Source organism: Euprymna scolopes, chromosome 43, assembly GCF_053919585.1.
Source record: "Euprymna scolopes isolate OS-2025 chromosome 43, ASM5391958v1, whole genome shotgun sequence".
Lineage (NCBI taxonomy): Eukaryota > Metazoa > Mollusca > Cephalopoda > Sepiida > Sepiolidae > Euprymna > Euprymna scolopes.
The window spans coordinates 63,377,286-63,395,738 of record NC_136524.1 but is presented as its reverse complement, the minus strand read 5'-3'; the positions used below and the strand labels follow the sequence as shown (position 1 = coordinate 63,395,738).

Genomic DNA, 18,453 nt, shown 5'->3' with positions numbered 1-18,453 from the left:
AGTGGTTGGTACATCAGCCAATTTGTGGCAACATTACTCCATGCATGGGGAATATATATATATAATCTATCTATGTGTATATATATCGGGGTCAACGGCCAACTAGCACTGTGTGTGTTTGTGTGTATGTCTGAGTTGGGGTGGAGAGGGCTCTCGTAAGCCGTGGTGAAGGCAACCTTTCTAGGAGAAACAAATCTCTGATTTAAAAAAACCATAAAGCGGAAGACCAGTACCTGCATTAAGCTGGTCTGCAGTTTAGCTTGTTGCTGGCTATCTTGCTCTTGCTTGTTCTCAATATTTTGAACCGAGAGAGAGACTTAGCTGTCGTACAAAGCTAAGACTCTGTAACATCATCTGTGTATAGATACTCCCTCAGGCATTTGTCTATAAAAATGGTCCTGTGGTGATGGAAAAGTTGTGACGCGTGGAAGCTTGAAATGCTGGAAGCATGTAATAATTGATCTCAATGACCGAAGCCATTTTTAAGCCTATGGACTTTAAGTGTCTGAGGGAGTGGCACTCGTCTGAAAAGACGTTGCAATCATCATATATATATATATATATATATATATATATAATAAACATTTATCAAGTATTTCCTTTTCAGATTAAATATGTTTTTAACTCTTTTTCAAAGTGTTTTTTAACATGTTTTATCTTATATATATATATATTAGTCCTCGCATGAATGAGCAGGACACAAAATGTTTTAAATAATAATAATAATGATAGATAACAATAACAAAGACTTTTGCTGACAAGGACTACTATTGACCGGAACCAGTTATACACTCCTTTTTAAATTTTCATCTCTATTTTTCTCATTATCTACTGAATATTTTTAATGAAATCTATATGAAATATGTTCCTTATTAAATTGTAAAGATTTTCTATTCTGAAAGAAATTAAAAAAAAATTAATCTAAATTAGTTATTTTAAAGTTTTTGTTAAAAAAATTAAGATTTTCTCCTTATTAAGACCTGTATGACAAAGAGGGAGTTGCAAAAAAGAGTTGTGGTGTGAGGAGAAATACAAACTGAAACAGAAGATTCAGACCTGTAATAATACAAAGGGGGGGGGTTGCAAAAATAAGTTGTGGTGTGAGGAGAAATACAAACTGAAATAGAGTAGGAGAGTTTTTATAAATACATGCAAAATCACATTCATTTTTTTTTAATCCAAATTAATAAATTAAATCAAATATAATCTTAAAAAGATACGATACAAGTTAGAAAAGCATTTCATCCAAGGCATGAAAATTGTTAAAATGTTTTTACTATAGGCTTTAAAAATAAAGATACAAGATTCAATTTGAAATTTATTTATCTTCAAAGTGTACTTTTATACATTTTACAAAGTAAGGTATTAAATTTTTATACCTTACTTTGTAAAATTTATAAAAGTGCAAACGCATTTCTGATGAAGAGTAGTTTTTAGATTTATATCGATTCTCCACCTGATCATGCTAACACTAATAAAAACACAGTGTGTGTGTGTGTGTGTGTATATATATATATATATATATATATATATATATATATATATATATATATATATATGTCTATTTGTTTTTGTTAATGATACTTTTTGAAAGAATTCAATTATTTATACGAAAGTGCATTTTTACCTAAATGCGAGTTGGGAATAATTTTCCCTTTGAACAATTTGGTACCCCCAAATGGGGAGCGGCATATGTATTGTTTTTAAAATACAATTATCCACTGACACATGTTTCGTCGTCTACGACTCACCAGAGTGGCTGAATCTAGCGATATATATATATTATATATTAAATGTGAACCTGCATTCCACTATTATATATTTTAATTTGCTTCTGTTTTTGTTTATCCATTACATCTCTGCATTGTATTATTGCTTTCTATAAATTTGCATTTCTTGAATATATATGGGTTTTTCTGATCAAAAATTTATGATTGTATTGATATAGATAAATAGTTCAGTTTCCTCTTCATTACTTATCTTTTGTTAATCTCTAAGGAGACACAAGCATGTGTACACAAACGCATACAAAACTTTTTTTCTCCTTTCTTTACTTTTAACATAGAAATACTTTGCAAGAAATACTTTTCAGTAATCACTTGTGCAGACATCTAACCTCTTTTAATTTTATTGGACAAAAAAACAAAAAAACTGGGACAAAATTTTAAAGGTTGGAACAGAGTTAACATACTTTAACAGTAGAAGGTGTGGCACTAGCTGAAATAAAAATCTGGCTTCCACTCTTACAAAGGTGGGGTAAGGTGGATAGTTGGCTGAAAAAAAAAAAAGATGAAAATAGAATAAATTCCAGAATATCTGTTTACTTGCCTCTCCATGAGGGCAGAGTTAAACCGTGGCTACCAAGAGTAAAGAAGGCCAATGCACATGACAGCGTGACGCCATTATCAGATTCAGTTGTAGGTATATGGTCTAGGCTATCAGCAGCAGTTTCCTCTAGTTTTCAGTTTGCTAACATGGTGTATTCTTGCGTTGTTCCAAATTACCGAGGAAATTATCCAAAAGTCCCCAAAGTACATACATTTTCTTTTCCTAAATTTTCTCAATTTAGATACGTACCATTAGAAGGAAAATTTTTTTATTCCAACTAAATATAGTAAAGTAAGTAATATTATTTGTTAATAATTAAACGTGTATTGAATTAGAACTGTATTCAAGTACTTTCATAACGTTTGATAACATTCGTAATATAAATTAAAGAAACAATACTATTTATTGTTAATACAGCAAATATTATGTTGATATTTTTAACTGTTTATTTTCTTATAAGGCTAAAAAGTCTATCAGGAAGGTTGAAAATTTAATTTAATTTTAGTTTTGAAAATTATAAACAAATAATTTTTACATGAGAATAATTGTCAAAATGTCTTTTTTTAGTAATGAATAAAACCTTTCATTGAGTATTTCCAAATTATTTTGAAGTTCTATATTTTTTCTAAAGTCACTTTGAAAATTATTCACCATGCGACTATTAATGAAATTACCAGTGACTGAGCGTTATATATTAAAATTGATTGTTTCTTTTTAAAATTATAAACAAATAATTTTTACATGAGAATAATTGTCAAAAATATTGTTTTTTTAAATTTATTTACTTGCCTCCCCACGAGGACACAGTTAGACACAAGGTCGGTTTTTAATGTGGGAAAATCTAGCTCCCCAAAAAGGGGAACTGGATAGGAACAAAAATAAAATAAAAATTGTGTCAGTCATGAAGGATTTCTCCTCCACTGACCGAAGACAGAACAAATGAAGTGTAGCATCAGAACAGATACTACACTGTGATTATTATTATTGTAAATGTTTGTTTACTGTCTTTTCTTATATTTTAACAATAGTTTACATTATGGTATGAATGTTTTCTTTAATTATGTTTTTAAGTATGTTGCCATATCTGGGCAGGAGCTGCTAAAAACAGCCTATCCTGCCTTGACAGAGTACAAAATAGACTTCGTGGCTTAGTGGGGGATGCCCTTTTCTCTACCCTGCAACCTCTCTCCCACAGAAGAGACGTTGCGAGCCTATCCTTGTTTTATCATTATTTCCATGGCAGGTGCTCGTCTGAACTCCAATCTCTGGTGCCCCTCGCCAATCTTTCACGAAAAACACCCGTCTAGCTGAATCCACAAGTTTCCCCCACTCTTTATCTGTGCCTAAATCAAAACGCGGATTCCATGAACAAAGCTTCTTTCTTAGAACTGCACGCCTGTGGAACTCTGTTCCATCTGCCTGCTTCCCACCGGACTACAACTTGGATGTGTTCAAGTCCAAGGTTAACAAATTCCTAATGAACCGCCCCCTTAAGTAAACACTTCATCAAATCTCCACACTAGTGTAATGTACTTGCAATAACCCTTATCCCTGAGTGGCTTCCGGGCCTTGATAAGTGGTGATCACTGTAAAAAAAAAAAAAAAAAAAATCATTTTCGACCTGAGGATGTAATAAAGGAGAAGTCAAAATTCGATGATAAAACGTTGTGAAATAAACACGCAAGATGAGAACATTAGTCCGAATAATCTCTTAAGTTGCCCCCCCCCAAAAAAAAAACATTCAACCCATGTGATTTTTCTCTAAATTGAATTAAAAAATATTTCTGCACTAGTAACTTTTATTGTTTGTTTGTATTTTAATTATTTGTTTTATTTCATTTTTTTGTATTTTATCGTTTGTTTTCATTCTTAAAATTATTTATTGTTTGTTTTCACTTTTAAAATTATTCATCGTTGGTGTTTAATATGTTATTTAATTCTTTGTTTCCTAAATTCATAATTCACTTTTATCAGTATTAAATTGTATATTGCTTTAAAATTACTTAATTTTACATAGATAATGTTTAGATTTCATAATGGATAAAGTTCAGTTTCAGTATTAATCGAACTGTGTTCCTTTTTCTTTTTAAAAATGTTTTATTGCTCTTTTTTGAATGGCCCTGATATAGTACTGACAGTCTGATAAATCTTACCTACATTGCCCCTGCCATTTTTTAGTTAACAGGCCTTCTTCTTACTCTCGGTGGCCGTGGTTAAACATGGGGTCAGTTTTTAATATGGGGAAAATACAGCTACACAAAAAGGGAACACTCTGGATTTGGGACAAGAATAAAAATTTCCTCAGTGTAGAAGGACTTGTTCAGTGTCTTGAGACAGGTCAAATACTAAACTTTAATCCCAGCCTGAAGGTAGACTCCTGACTCTTGCCAGCAAAAAAAAAAAATTCTGAATTCTACACACTGAAGTCGAGGAGGTCTTTAAAAAAAATGTCTTTTAAAAAGCACCCAACTCATTTTAACTCCATCAAAAGTTTCAATTCCTACTCAACACCACAGCAGTCTGTTGGGGAAAAATCCAGATTTTCAACTTAATAATTAGATAATGAGACAAATGTAGATTTAGCAACTGAAGGGATCAACTTTAGTATGACACTGCATCTGATGCCACTGAACTTTTGTGCCTTCCCCTAACATAAACAAATTGGGCGCTTCTACAGAATTGGGATGAGATTTTGTAGTTGATAAATGGAGTTTTCAGATGAAAAACAAGGATTTCTATTGATTTTCTTGTCAATTCTAATAAGTTGCAATGGTAGCTTCCAAATTATGCAGTCGAAATTACCTGAATATTATTGAATTATTAAACAAAACAACTTTAATTGTGTTAGCAGGTGAAAAATTGCAGCCATCTTGTTTAAATAAAACGAAAAATTACCTCCTTTTTGAACTCTCCTGTCTCATGATCGTTTTCATCAAATTCTATTTTTTATTTTCATTAATAAATAATTTTCTATCTTATCGATTTTCATAATTTTTGGATAAAATCATCTTAAAAATCCAAGGAATACATAGATACCATTGTTTTTATGTGAAATTCAGTATTATGATTTCCAAAATTTCCCCCAATAGTGTAGAAGTGTCACAAATTGACTTATTTCCAAAATATGACTTTTTTCATTGAAAAATTTAAAATAATTTTGTATTTATTGCTTACATAAAATATATGTAACTTATCTAACTTTTTTTTTATCCAAATTTTTTTGTCAATAAAAGTTCTTTTCTAGAACATAAAGAAAGGGCATAAATAAAATACTTTTTAGCTTTGCCCTATATAATGGTAATTAAATGAAATTAATAGTCCAAAATTTATTTTCATTCATAACGAGAATCTGCTTATGAAGTTTATGTTTTTTTATTTATACTCTGAATTTCTTTCCTCAATAAAATCCTTGTTTAGTCCAATGGTCATTTTTGAAAATTGTTATTGGGATTACATTTCTTTTGGGCCAATATGAGCTCAGCTCTTGCCAGTGGCATCCAAGGCATTCAAACCAAGATAATGAATTTTAATTTCTTGTGTCCAAAATATAAAACACGCCAAATAGTTTCATAATACAAAGCAACCATTGTGAAAAAATTCTTTTTCTACCTACACCTGTACACCTACCTACAGTATGATGGTTAAACCACTCTACAACTCCTATTGCGAGCCTATCCTTGTTTTATCGTTATTTCCATGGCAGGTGCTCGTCTGAACTCCAATCTCTGGTCCCCCCCTCGCCAATTATTCACGAAAAACACTCATCTAGCTAAATACACTGTGAAAAATTTCCCCCACTCTATATCTGTGCCTAAATCAAAACGCGGATTCCATGAACAAAGCTTCTTTCTTAGAACTGCATGCCTGTGGAACTCTGTTCCGTCTGCCTGCTTCCCACCAGTCTACAACTTGGATGTCTTCAAGTCCAATGTTAACAAATTCCTGGTGAACCACCCCCTTAAGTAAACACTTCATCAAATCTCCACACTAACGTAATGTATTTGCAATAACCCTTATCCCTGACTGGCTTCCGGGCCTTGATAAATGGTGATCACTGTAAAAAAAAAAAAAAAAAAAAAAAAAAATTAGCCTTGCTTTAGCCATTTAAAATTTTTGTATTCATTGCTAAATAGGAAATATTTTTTGTCAGAGTTTACACATATTATTTCTATGATAAAATTGATTTTATGAAAGTAAAGTCATTTTTTTTTATTCTGGATTTTTTATTTTCAGCAATAACTTTTATATTCTTGCCCTTTTGACCTACTCATTGTGATTCTTACTGAGAACTGTTTCACAAGGGCGATTTCACATACTGTGGTATTACCATTTCTTTAATGCTGAGTTAGATGAAGATGCATATACATAGACTAATGAAGTAGAAACAACCTTAGTGGAAGTTAACATCCCAATGATACTGGATTAAACAGAGCGGAGAGGAAAAAGATAACAAAATACCAAAGTCTTATGCACGACATGCTAAGAAACTGGAATCTTAGGAAGATCACCATCATTCCAGTAATTATAAGAGCAACGAGACACATGCAAAAGAATTTTAAAAAAATACCTGGCAAATATACCCGGTGAACCAAGTGCAAGAGAGATCCAAACAATTACACTTAAAGGGATAGTCAGAATCTTAAAGAGATCTTTTGGTTGGCGTATGAGACAGCAGGTGAATGTCTAGCATCCAGTAGGATGCCCCATCCCCAGCTTGAACAAACTGATAACAAAATGTAAAAAAAAAAGAAAAAAAAAAAAAGGAGAGAGGTAGAGGGCATGGGCTCATAAAATGCAACAGTGCAACCGTACTTGTACTCATCATGCATAACAGTGCATACATATCCGGTGGCATTCACCTTAGACAAGTTGAAACAGCTTCCTCCAGAAGAGGAAGTGTCTTGGGAATATTGAATTCACAAGTGATCGACAGTTGCATGTATATCCTTGTCAGAGGAGGTACTGTTAGGTTTTTATACTATTTGCGGAAATGTTCAAGTTTATCTACATACAAAACCTGCTATTTCCAAATGGTTACCTTCTTGTACTGGTATGTTGACATGATTATGCCATATCTAGTGCATACACATACATGAACTTCTTACATGCAACGGTGCATTCACACATGTGCTTTTCTTAGCATGCACTTCTCCTCATGTATAACAGTGCGTAGACACATATATACTTCTCATTTGTAACAGCTGATACACACATCTAATCTGTACTTCAAATACACTTCTCTTCAACAATATGTCTTTGCCATCTGTTTAGCTAAACTGAATATTTTGTTGCTTTGGTCATATATCTAACAACCTCACTTGTTCCACCACCGTCTTAGCTTTGTATATTATCTTTCTTATTGTCCTCTTTTTTACCAGATATTTATCCTTCTTCACTAAACCTTTTCACCACTTGTTCCATCCTTTCTGTTTTTATTTGATACACTTTTCAACTTCCTCATTTCTTCATCCTATCTCTTAGAGGCCTTTTCATCCACACAAGTCTGGTCAACTGTGGATCCTTCGATGCTATCCACTGTTCTTGTACGTTTCCTGTTGTGAATCAAGCAAGCAAGCACACATTCATATCTCAATTTTTTTGCCATTTTTTTTTTGTCTAATTTATAGATCTATTTTTAAAGCACATTTAAAATAAAAATGGATAAATGTCAATAACATATTTATTATGACACTTATTATTGAAAATGTGCTTACAAAAAACACCCAAAATAATGTTTTTATTTCATCATTTTTAGTTTAATGTCTGTTTTACATGTTAGTAATGTGTTACTAAACTGTAATTGAGTACAAATCGTCTAGACTTAAAACCATTTCCTTCAGATTTTATTTTTTAACATTATTTCATTTTTACCTAAAAACTAAGGGAAAATATGCACCCATCAGAACCTTTGGACTAGTAAAAGGCTATTTTCTAAGCCAATGAAAATTAGACCAAATTTTATTTTTTTTTTAGTCAAATAGAGCCAAAAATCCAATCATGGTACTTTAGAAAAACTAGTTTTGAAACTAAAACTTCATGAATTGCTTTGAAAACTTCACTTTGTAAGTTTTTTTTAGAGCAAGGATTCCAAAAATGATATTTAGAAAGTGTAAAAAAAGAAGAGGAAAAAAAATCACTTTTGAACCCATGTTAGTTTCATGCAGACGTTTTAAAAAATACTGCACAGAAGAGATTTAAAAATTGAGAGAAAAAAGCATAACTGTGACAGTGTGAAAGATTAATCTTCTATATTCAAAGCACATATGATAAAACTTTTAAAGAACTTTTTATAATATTTGTCAGAATAAAGAAAATGATGCTGGAGATGTGTCAATATTTTATCAAAAAACGGCACAAATTTTGAAAGGAGTTAATACAGGTTGGAATGATAAAATTATTGCTCTACAAAAGATGACATGATTCCATTTCCATTTGATGAAAACTGGTTTTCTTTGTTGCAGACCATCTACTAGTTGGCCAATTATGTACAAATCCCAAGAGTGATAGGAGCCTTCTATTGTGTCTGAAAATGACACACTGTTCAATGAGTGATAACGGAGATGTGCTGCTGTACAACTCATGCTCTCTACCAATCTAAGTTATGACAACAGGACCATTGCCAGCACCTTCGAAATGCATCACTGGATTGCCACAAATAACAGGGACATACCCAGGGTGATGAAAACAAAGTTTCCAGCCACGATTATGATCTTTGGTATGATTTCAAGTGAGAGTGACATCATGCCACCTCACATCTTCAAAGTCGGCTTGAAAGTCAACACCAAAGTGTGCTTGGATGTGCTGAAGAGTGTGGTGATCCTCTGGTGCAATTAGGTGGATGTGGCAGCAAAACTTGGTGTTGGCCCACAAGTCCAAAGAGACCCAGGCTTGGCTTCAGATTAAGTGTTACGATTTTGCACCCTTCTCCCCCAACCTGAACCTGCTGGACTACTTTGTTTGGTCATACATCAAGAACATCACCGATATGACCTTCCACAACACCAAAGGCAGCCTGATCGCCACCATCTGCTGAGTATTTGCCGACCTCCCGCTGGTGTTTGTGTAAAAGGCATGCTTCCAGTTCCGAATCCATATTGAGATGGTGATTGAGGCTGAAGGCAACGACATTGAATAGATGTCAGCTATACTACATAATCAAGTTATCTGAATTGATTTTTTTCAATAAAAGTTTTAAAATAAAGTTATAGTATTGTTTTCTTTAGAGTGACACTTTTATCGTTCTACCCTGTACAGGCAACAAGCAAAAACTTGATTTATGGTGATTTAAAACATCAAAATTAAACTAAAATCCCTCACCATGCATCAAATTAACTTAAAATCCTATGAAACACATTCAATAATAAAAAAAATCAATTATGTGCCAGTTAACAGCAAATTTTTACTTCAATCTGTCAAGATAAAAAGGATGCTTGTTAAGATAGTCGACAGATCGATTTTTTAAAATATGTGGTTTCAAGCAAAAACAACAGCACTTAATGGTCATGTCAAAAATAATATATCCAAAAACTATGAAAATTCATCATGTACAACAACTGTTATTGTGTTTTTAGTAAAAAAAAATGTCTATCCCTATGGTCTAAAACAGTACGTTAGTCAGTAAAGGGGCGGAAAGGGAGATAAGTATATCTTCTGTATTCGCCATCTTTAAGGTGTTCACATCTAGGGAAAATGCAATTTCCCATGAAAATTCATTTTCACTATACATGATTTTCTACTTGATGATTTTTCGTAATTTTTGGATATATTACTATTTTCGACATGATCATTAAGTAAATACTGTTGTTTTTGCAGTAGAGATCCCTAGGTGCAAGAAAGCCTTTTACTCCAATAGTTTCTTCCCCAGAACTGCGGGTCTTTGGAACTCCCTTCCGGGATTCTGCTTTGCCAACTGCAACGATATGCAGAAGTTCAAGTGTAATGTCAACAAACATCTTTCTACTCATCTCCCTTCATAATGACCCAGCTAATTAAGTCCCTGATAGTAGCCCCTGCTTCAAAGTGGCACTGTGCCTTTTTTGGTGTGAAAATTGAATTAAAAAGAAAAAAAAAAAAAAAAAAAACATATATTTAAAAAAAATTAATCTGCTGACTCTATCTTAACAAGCACCTAAAAAAAGTATATGCGAAATACAATCAGAATAATTTTGAGTCATCTTCAGCTAATCTTCTAGAAGTAAATACTACATATTGTTTTCTAAACATGGTGGAATCTTGACTATGATGATCACTTACAATGTAACTTTTATCAGCACTTTGTGGCCAATTAAATTTTATTTTATAGGACCACACGAATTCATAAATTTGCAAGTCTTTCTCTTCAGTATTAACTCAAATCAGTGCCAATCACCAAAAGCCATTGAATATACAGGCAATATGATCATTTGATTTCAACAAAGAAATAGCTGCAGGTGTGATACGAACCTCAGAAAATGAATAAATGACTAAGGCACAATGGTGTATTCAGATTTAGATACCGTATGGTGGCAAATTCTTGTGCCAAGAATTGTAATTCTTTTAGCATATTTCAGCTGCTTCTTTACTGATACCATCTCTCCTTGAAATGTTGAAAAAATATGATAGTCTATTATATAAAGAGCAGTTGCATGTATGTCTAGCTAAAAGTAAAAAGCTACAAAACAAACAACCACAAAATTGATATATTCTTGATCGGTGTTGCTCTAGATTAAAATTAAAATTAGGAAAAAATTCTTCTTCTTTGGGGATGAATTGGTCCAGGTTTCACCAGGGAGTTGGTTTTTTACCCATTTTATGCATTAATTTGGAAAGAAAATGCTGACTTTTTTCTCAAGTAATTGATTATATAAAGGGCAGTTGTCTGTGCACATATGTATATTTGTATATATGTATGTCTGTCTAAAAGTCAAAAACGACAAAAGCTAAAAACAAATATTCACAAAGTTAATATTTTCCTGATTAGTGTTGCCCTGGATGAATAATATCTAAAATAATATTAAAAAATTACTCATTCTTTGATTTTAACACCAGGAGAGGGGTAAGTTTTCCAGTTATTTCATGTACTAACTAAAGGAAAGTAACTCTGATTTTTTTTTTTTATCAAATTCATTTTTGCCTGAGGAATCTATATCAAAGAAAATTGTATGTCCAGAGAGAGGAATGGGTTGGGCAAAAAAGAGAGGGAGGGAGAAAACAAGGGAGGAAGAAAGATATTGAGGCAGATAGAACCCTGTGTTTATTATATAAAAGGGAAGTTGTTTTTGCATATGTCCAACAACTAAAAATATACAAAACAAATATTAGTAATTATTAAGATGGGAATATTAATTCAACTTTCTTTATTTTGTTACCTAGAGCTTAATTTATTTATGACATTTCTTTTCTTTTACAGATTTGAAGAAAATTAAAAAAAAAAAATGAATCACAAAGGAACAAGAGATCATGAACCATATTTACAATTTAAGAACTGCCGTATTCTTGTAGACCATGAGTTGATATGGGAAGATCTTTGGTGTCAAGGTGGAAAAATTGTCAACCCAGAAAAAGTATTTTTTGATGAGAAGGTCTCTGCAGATGTTCAGATTGACTGTCATGGCAGTATTATCAGCCCAGGATATATTGACGTACAAATAAATGGTAAAATTATTTTATTTATTCATCCTAAACAAGCGATATCACCACTAGGATGTAAGAAGCTATTGTGCATTAGGAACCAGATTTGTAGGGGTATTTTAAGTTGGGAATTGTATGGCAAGATATTTGTTCACATTACATTTAAATTTTTGCATGTCGGTACAGTTGGAGGAAACAATAAGAAAATTCCAAAGGCAAACAGTTTGAGGAAAGAAGCTGTTAGAGTATTTTTTTATTACTTTTACTAGCAGAGACACCCAATGTTGCTTGAGAGTTAAACTGGTCCTTATATATTTAAAGAAGTAAGCAAAACATGTATATAAATTCGTTATTCTAAATTACATTTTTTTTTTTCCCATAATATCATAAGTGTAAGCTCACGTCTTAAAAATATACTTCATTTTACTTAGTTGCCATTGTGTTAAAATTAAGTTACAGATTAGACTGAGCCTCCCTGCTTTTTAATCCAGCTCACAACTAACTTTGTTTGACTCAATCTGTCATGCAACCCCCATTCCTCAATCACCGGTCCAATCACCTATTATCAAACTGAGACGTGACTCCTATTTAATCTTTGAAGGTTTTTATAGTACAAATAGACACCAACTGGAATGACACTTCATCTCGCAGACTGCAACTGTGATATTTTTTAACCCTAAATAGTCATTGACTTTTTACAGTATATAAAAATAATGACAGTTGACACTCATTGTGTCACAGGTATAAAAAGAAGGAAACTTGGTATCGTATATTAAATGTTGACTTATGACTGAATCAAATCCTTGAGCTGATAATTGAGGAGTAGATAGCTCATGCTCATAAAAGCATTTTTTGGTATTTAAGAAAGATTTAATTGATTATTAAACATTTTTCTACTTTTCTCTACTGAAGATTTATAAAATACTCTTCTCCAAATCATTTAATTTCAAAAATAGAAATTTTTGTCATTTCTTTTACTCAAACACTCATCAGTGGAATGCAGCTGGTTATAAAAATATGTTGTTTATTTCTGTACATATAAGTTTTTAATGACTGATTGACAAATCTGATGACAACATGACGGGGTTGATGATTGGTATCTAGAAGACTGTGTTGCTAACCCACTTGTTTGTTGCTATGTCGAGTTTTTCTCTTCTCGCTGTCTCTTTTTATGTGGCCTAAATGACGATTTCCGATCGGCCGGCATTCCAATCGGCATTGTTTTGCAAAAAATATGATCACTCGCTTTGACGTCATCTCCTAGGCTCTCCTAGACTTGTGACCAACTTTTTTGTTTGCTGTCCTTGACCACACAAAAATTCTGCATGTGACCCTTGGTCATGTTTTCTGGCCAAAAGTTATTGTTTAACCTCCGACTGGGGTTCTGCTATACAACATGATGCCAAAAACGATTCTTTTCATTTTCTTTTTTTATTTGATTTTGTTTAAAGCAAGATCTTCCACTGCTGATAGTAATGATAAAATAATAAATATTTATTGATTTTAAACTGCCAGTAAAATTAAAATCTTTTGACCATCCTCCCACAAGTGTATTTTTATGTTTGAGAAAACATATGCACATTTAATGTATGTTTTTTACAGTAATCAAGAATAAATAACAACTCTTAAATATTTAGAGATTTATAAAGAATTGGAATCTGTAATTATATTTGAATTGTCCCATTACTAATATATATATATATATATATATATATATATATATATATATGAATAAATGTTTAGAGGTACAAAATTTATAGATACATTTAAATAAAAGGAGCGGAAATCTCTCAAAAGCTCTTTCGACTATCATCTCGTCAGGAGAGAATCGATAGTATAAAATTAAATAACATAATGCCGAAATAAAGAGCAAAAGGGGGGAACGAGTAAACGAGTACTAAAAGTGCCAGGAAGACGATTAAAAGTAAATTTAATTGGTGAAGAGAAAAAAGCGTTTAAAATGGCACCGCGAGGGAAGGACAAGAAAAAAAAAAAAAGGGTTATCAAATTTCCCCGAAGAGATTCAACGCCTTCACCGTATCCTTCTGCCGGCATAAAGATGGTTTACGAAAGGCAATAGAGACAGATTCCAAAATTCTTAAATGATTTTTGGAGTCCGCTCTATGCAGTACCTCAAACCACTCTATTTTATACTGATTGGCACAACATGGATTATCAACCAAATGTTGGCCAATAGCAGAGTCCAAAGTTATAGAGCAAGGGAGATTCATAGATCCTGCTCTACCCTATGAATCTCCCTTGCTCTACAACTAAAATAGAGTGGTTTGAGGTATATATATATATATATATATATATATATATATATATATATATATATATAAAAGTCACTTTGTGTGTGTATGTATGTGAGTTCCTTTCTCATAGGTTTCTAAATGGCTGAACTTATCTTTTGCAAATTTCACACAAAGGTAATTTATGTCTGGCAGTGTTCTTAGATATGTTTTGTACAGAAATTCATCTGATAAGTATCGAAAATTGAAAAAATCTGCTCCTAAAAATATTTTTTACTGATAGATAAAAAAGAATAATTTTTACAGGGGAATTTTTGTACATTACACCGGCAAGGGAGATAATAAAATCTTAGCAATCATATCTCCTTAAGAAAAAGAAACTATTGGCCTCTGGAGATATACCTCAGTTGTAGAGCATTTAATTACAGATTGAATGATCTTGTGTTCAAGCCCGGGTGTACCTCACCATTTTATTTTTTTTCTTATTAATGAGCTCAATTTACAATAATAAGATCATCAACATCTTCATCAACACTCTGATCCCCATCTGGCATCAATTGTGATGGATGGCTCTCGTCTGGGTGAGGCCCCATGTTTTTGACAAGCTTCTGGGTTTGACCTTTACTCCTGATCTGAAATGGAACACGTACATCAAGTCTGTTGCCAAGGTCGCTGGAAAGATGGTGGGATCCTTCTACTGCTCCAGAAGATATCTCACTGCTGATGCAATTCTCTATCTATATAAAAGCCAAGTACGTCTAAGGATGGAATACTGTTGCCATATCTGGACAGGAGCTGCTAAAACAGCCTATCCTGCTTTGACAGAGTACAAAATAGACTTTGTGGCTTAGTGGGGGATGCCCTTTTCTCTACCCTGCAACCTCTCTCCCACAGAAGAGACGTTGCGAGCCTATCCTTGTTTTATCATTATTTCCATGGCAGGTGCTCGTCTGAACTCCAATCTCTGGTCCCCCCTCGCCAATCTTTCACGAAAAACACCCGTCTAGCTGAATCCACTGTGAAAAATTTCCCCCACTCTATATCTGTGCCTAAATCAAAACGTGGATTCCATGAACAAAGCTTCTTTCTTAGAACTGCACGCCTGTGGAACTCTGTTCCGTCTGCCTGATTCCCACAGGACTACAACTTGGATGTGTTCAAGTCCAACGTTAACAAATTCCTAATGAACCGCCCCCTTAAGTAAACACTTCATCAAATCTCCACACTAACGCAATGTACTTGCAATAACCTTTATCCCTGAGTGGCTACCTGGCCTTGATAAGTGGTGATCACTGTAAAAAAAAAAAAAAAAGGTACCATTTAAAATCGCTGCAAATCATTTGTTTGTTTGCATATTCTAAAACATTAATCGGAAGTGACTGCTTCAGAGCATTAATCATCAAGCCCAAATATCAGCTGACATGATATTGCAAAGAAACACAGACGAGTTTCGCTGAATAATATTATCATCATTATTATTTTAAAAATTAAATTTTTTTTGCAAATTAGTCCACGGGGCAAATTATTCCTCGTAATATATAATAATCAATAGAGGATTGATTCTATAATAGTACATACACAATCTACATAAATTAAAATATATTTAAGCATATTGTATGACCGGGCAATGCCGGGCGTCGAGCTAGTATATATTAAAAATATCAGAAATACTTGGCGCTGATCAGAAATAAGTGATCCTAATGTAACTAAAGGCACCCGATTTTTGCTGGAAAGAAATTAGATCAATATATATTCAATGAAAAATCCTGTAATATATACATTTGTTATTTTAAATTTAAAATTTTTTAAAGTAGTGTTTATTTTTTTTTGTTTGTTTTGTTTCTCAAATTTGTTAAAATATGTTTGTGCTTTAAATCATGTATTAAATATTGATTCCTGTTTAAAATTTGAAATTTTTTATAGCAAAAATGAAATATTGCAGAAGTCATCCGGTATGATACTTCATCCTGCTGACTGCAGCTGTTATTTTTTATTTTTTATTAAAAAATTTTTTTTTGAAATATCAAAGTTGTAGCTTCATTTTCTTTGTGTTCTTCTTTGTGCTTTTTTTCTTCTGTGAAGAGGTGGGACTATTCCGCTTATCATATTTATCAGAGGTATTTTTTCTGAAGGAAGTACGAGTGCAGTTCAGCCTTATCAGCCAAATGAGATCATGGCAGATAGTTGAGAAAAATTGTTGATTCCCATTGTTAGTCACACTATTATAGATTTTCCAGAAATCTTGAGTTCCTAATTTCTGTAACTCAATGCATTTTCCTACTTTTATTCTGCAATTTTCACACTCTTGCAATGGTTTCTTGATGCTATAATTTTTTTGTCTATTTGTTGTTTGCTTGTGTGGTTGAAATGTTTGCTTGTTATATATAATAGCAGATGCATAGATAAAAATGAACAGTTGGGGAGAATGGGCTTTGCTATAGAATTTTGGTGTGGGATAAATGTTTTGATACCTGTTTTTACCCATTCAGGAATGTGAAAAGGAGTATTTTTCTTGGCATTCCGTTATTAACTGTGCCTGCTATTTAAACTGTTTTACATTTACTAACTCAAGAATTTTCATTCATTCATTCTTTCAAATATGACCATACCATCAAACTCCCCTGTTCTGCACATATCTCCCTATACTGTCAAGATTTAATCTTAGTTCATTAGAACTAAATTTTATCTTTTAAAACTAACCAAATAAAAAAAAGAAAGGAAACATTTTTGCATGCAATTTTAAGATTTTTCTGGATTCAATAGTCCATCTAGCAACAATCTTTTACACGCACGCACGCACGCACACACACACACACACACACACACACACACACACACACACACACACACAACTCCACGAAAAGGAAAAAGCAATATTTATTTGTATAGGATACAGTTTTGAATGCTCTGAATAGTGCTTTCCATAACATTAGCATTTTGGCTGGGTTAATAGCCAAATTATTACCTATTTTAAAATTGATTGGTTTCATATTTTTAAAAATAACCAATTGATCAGAGTTACTTCTCTTGGATTCTGGAAATAACAAAGATAATTTAGAATTATCTCCAATCAAATGAAATAGCAAAATGCCGCAAACCTCATAAATAGACAGTTAAAAAATATATACATTATTGAACAGCATTTCAATTTTATTCAAGGCGACTTCAATATTAAACAGCCTTACAACCTCTGGTAGGTTACCCCACAAAGCATAAACAGTCATAGAATGCTACTTTTTTTTACTTTTTTTTAAAAATATTTTTTTTACACAGGCATCACCACATTATCAAGGCCAAGAGGCCACTCGAGGATAAGGGTTAAAGAGTGTACAGTAGAAATTGGACAATATAGTAATCAATTTGGTAAATTTGTTAACTTAAATGGAACGGCTTATCAAGAACTTGTTTACGTTAGACTTGAAGACAACGATATTGTAGTCAGCCGGAAAGCAGGAAAACGGAAGACAATTCCACAGGCGTGCAGTTCTAAGAAAGAAGCTTTGTTCATGGAATCTACATTTAGGTTTAGGCACAGATAAAGAGTGGGGAGAATTAGTGATAGTGTTTTCAGCTAGATGAGTGTTTCTTGTGAAAGTTTGGCGAGGGGGGGACCATAGACTGAAGTTCAGTCAAACACTTTCCGTGAAAATAATGATACATCAGAGACAAACTCGCTACATCTCTTCTGTGAGATAGAGGTTGCAGGGAAGAGAAAAGGATATCTCCTACAAGGCTACAAAGTCTATTTTGAACTCTATCAAGGCAGGACAAGTCCTTTCTAGCAGCTCCTGCCCAGATGTGGCAACAGTATTCCATCCTAGGACATACCTGGCTCTTATCTCCTCGAAATGTACATCCAAATTCTGGTTGATGCTTTATGCTAAAAACCATCCACATAAATCCTCCGCTATTCGAGTGAGAGATAATCACTCAAAGATTGGTGGTCACAATGCATCCACTGCTTCCTTGACCTGTTTGATCATCTGCAAGTCGATCACAAATTCTGACAGCCTTTTTTGTTTTGTAGTGATCCAAACTGAAAAGAAAACACACCATTCAATGAATTAGCTAAAATTGTACAGGTACAGCTTTTCTGAGTTTCCGCAAAGCCCTCTCTGCCAATTCGGTGTAAAGAAGAGGTCACGAGGCACATTGAAGTTTCCATGTATGATGTTGAGGATGAGGTTTCCATGCAGCTGTCTCTGCTCCAACGATACAGTTTGAGGGCTCCCACTCATTGGTGATAGTGTTACACAGGAGACCA

At 33.1% G+C, this 18,453-nt stretch overlaps 1 protein-coding gene across 3 annotated transcripts in view; it reads left to right on the top strand.

Moving 5' to 3' along the window:
- Positions 1-18,453, top strand: part of LOC145268368 (N-acetylglucosamine-6-phosphate deacetylase-like) — a 118,748-nt gene that overhangs the window by 12,241 nt on the left and 88,054 nt on the right. For all 3 annotated transcript variants that reach the window (XM_080123916.1, XM_080123918.1, XM_080123917.1), the window contains exon 2: positions 11,717-11,961. In XM_080123916.1, the coding sequence (XP_079980042.1) occupies positions 11,742-11,961 (220 nt within the window). In that variant the 5' untranslated portion in view covers positions 11,717-11,741. The remainder of the gene's footprint in view (positions 1-11,716; positions 11,962-18,453) is intronic.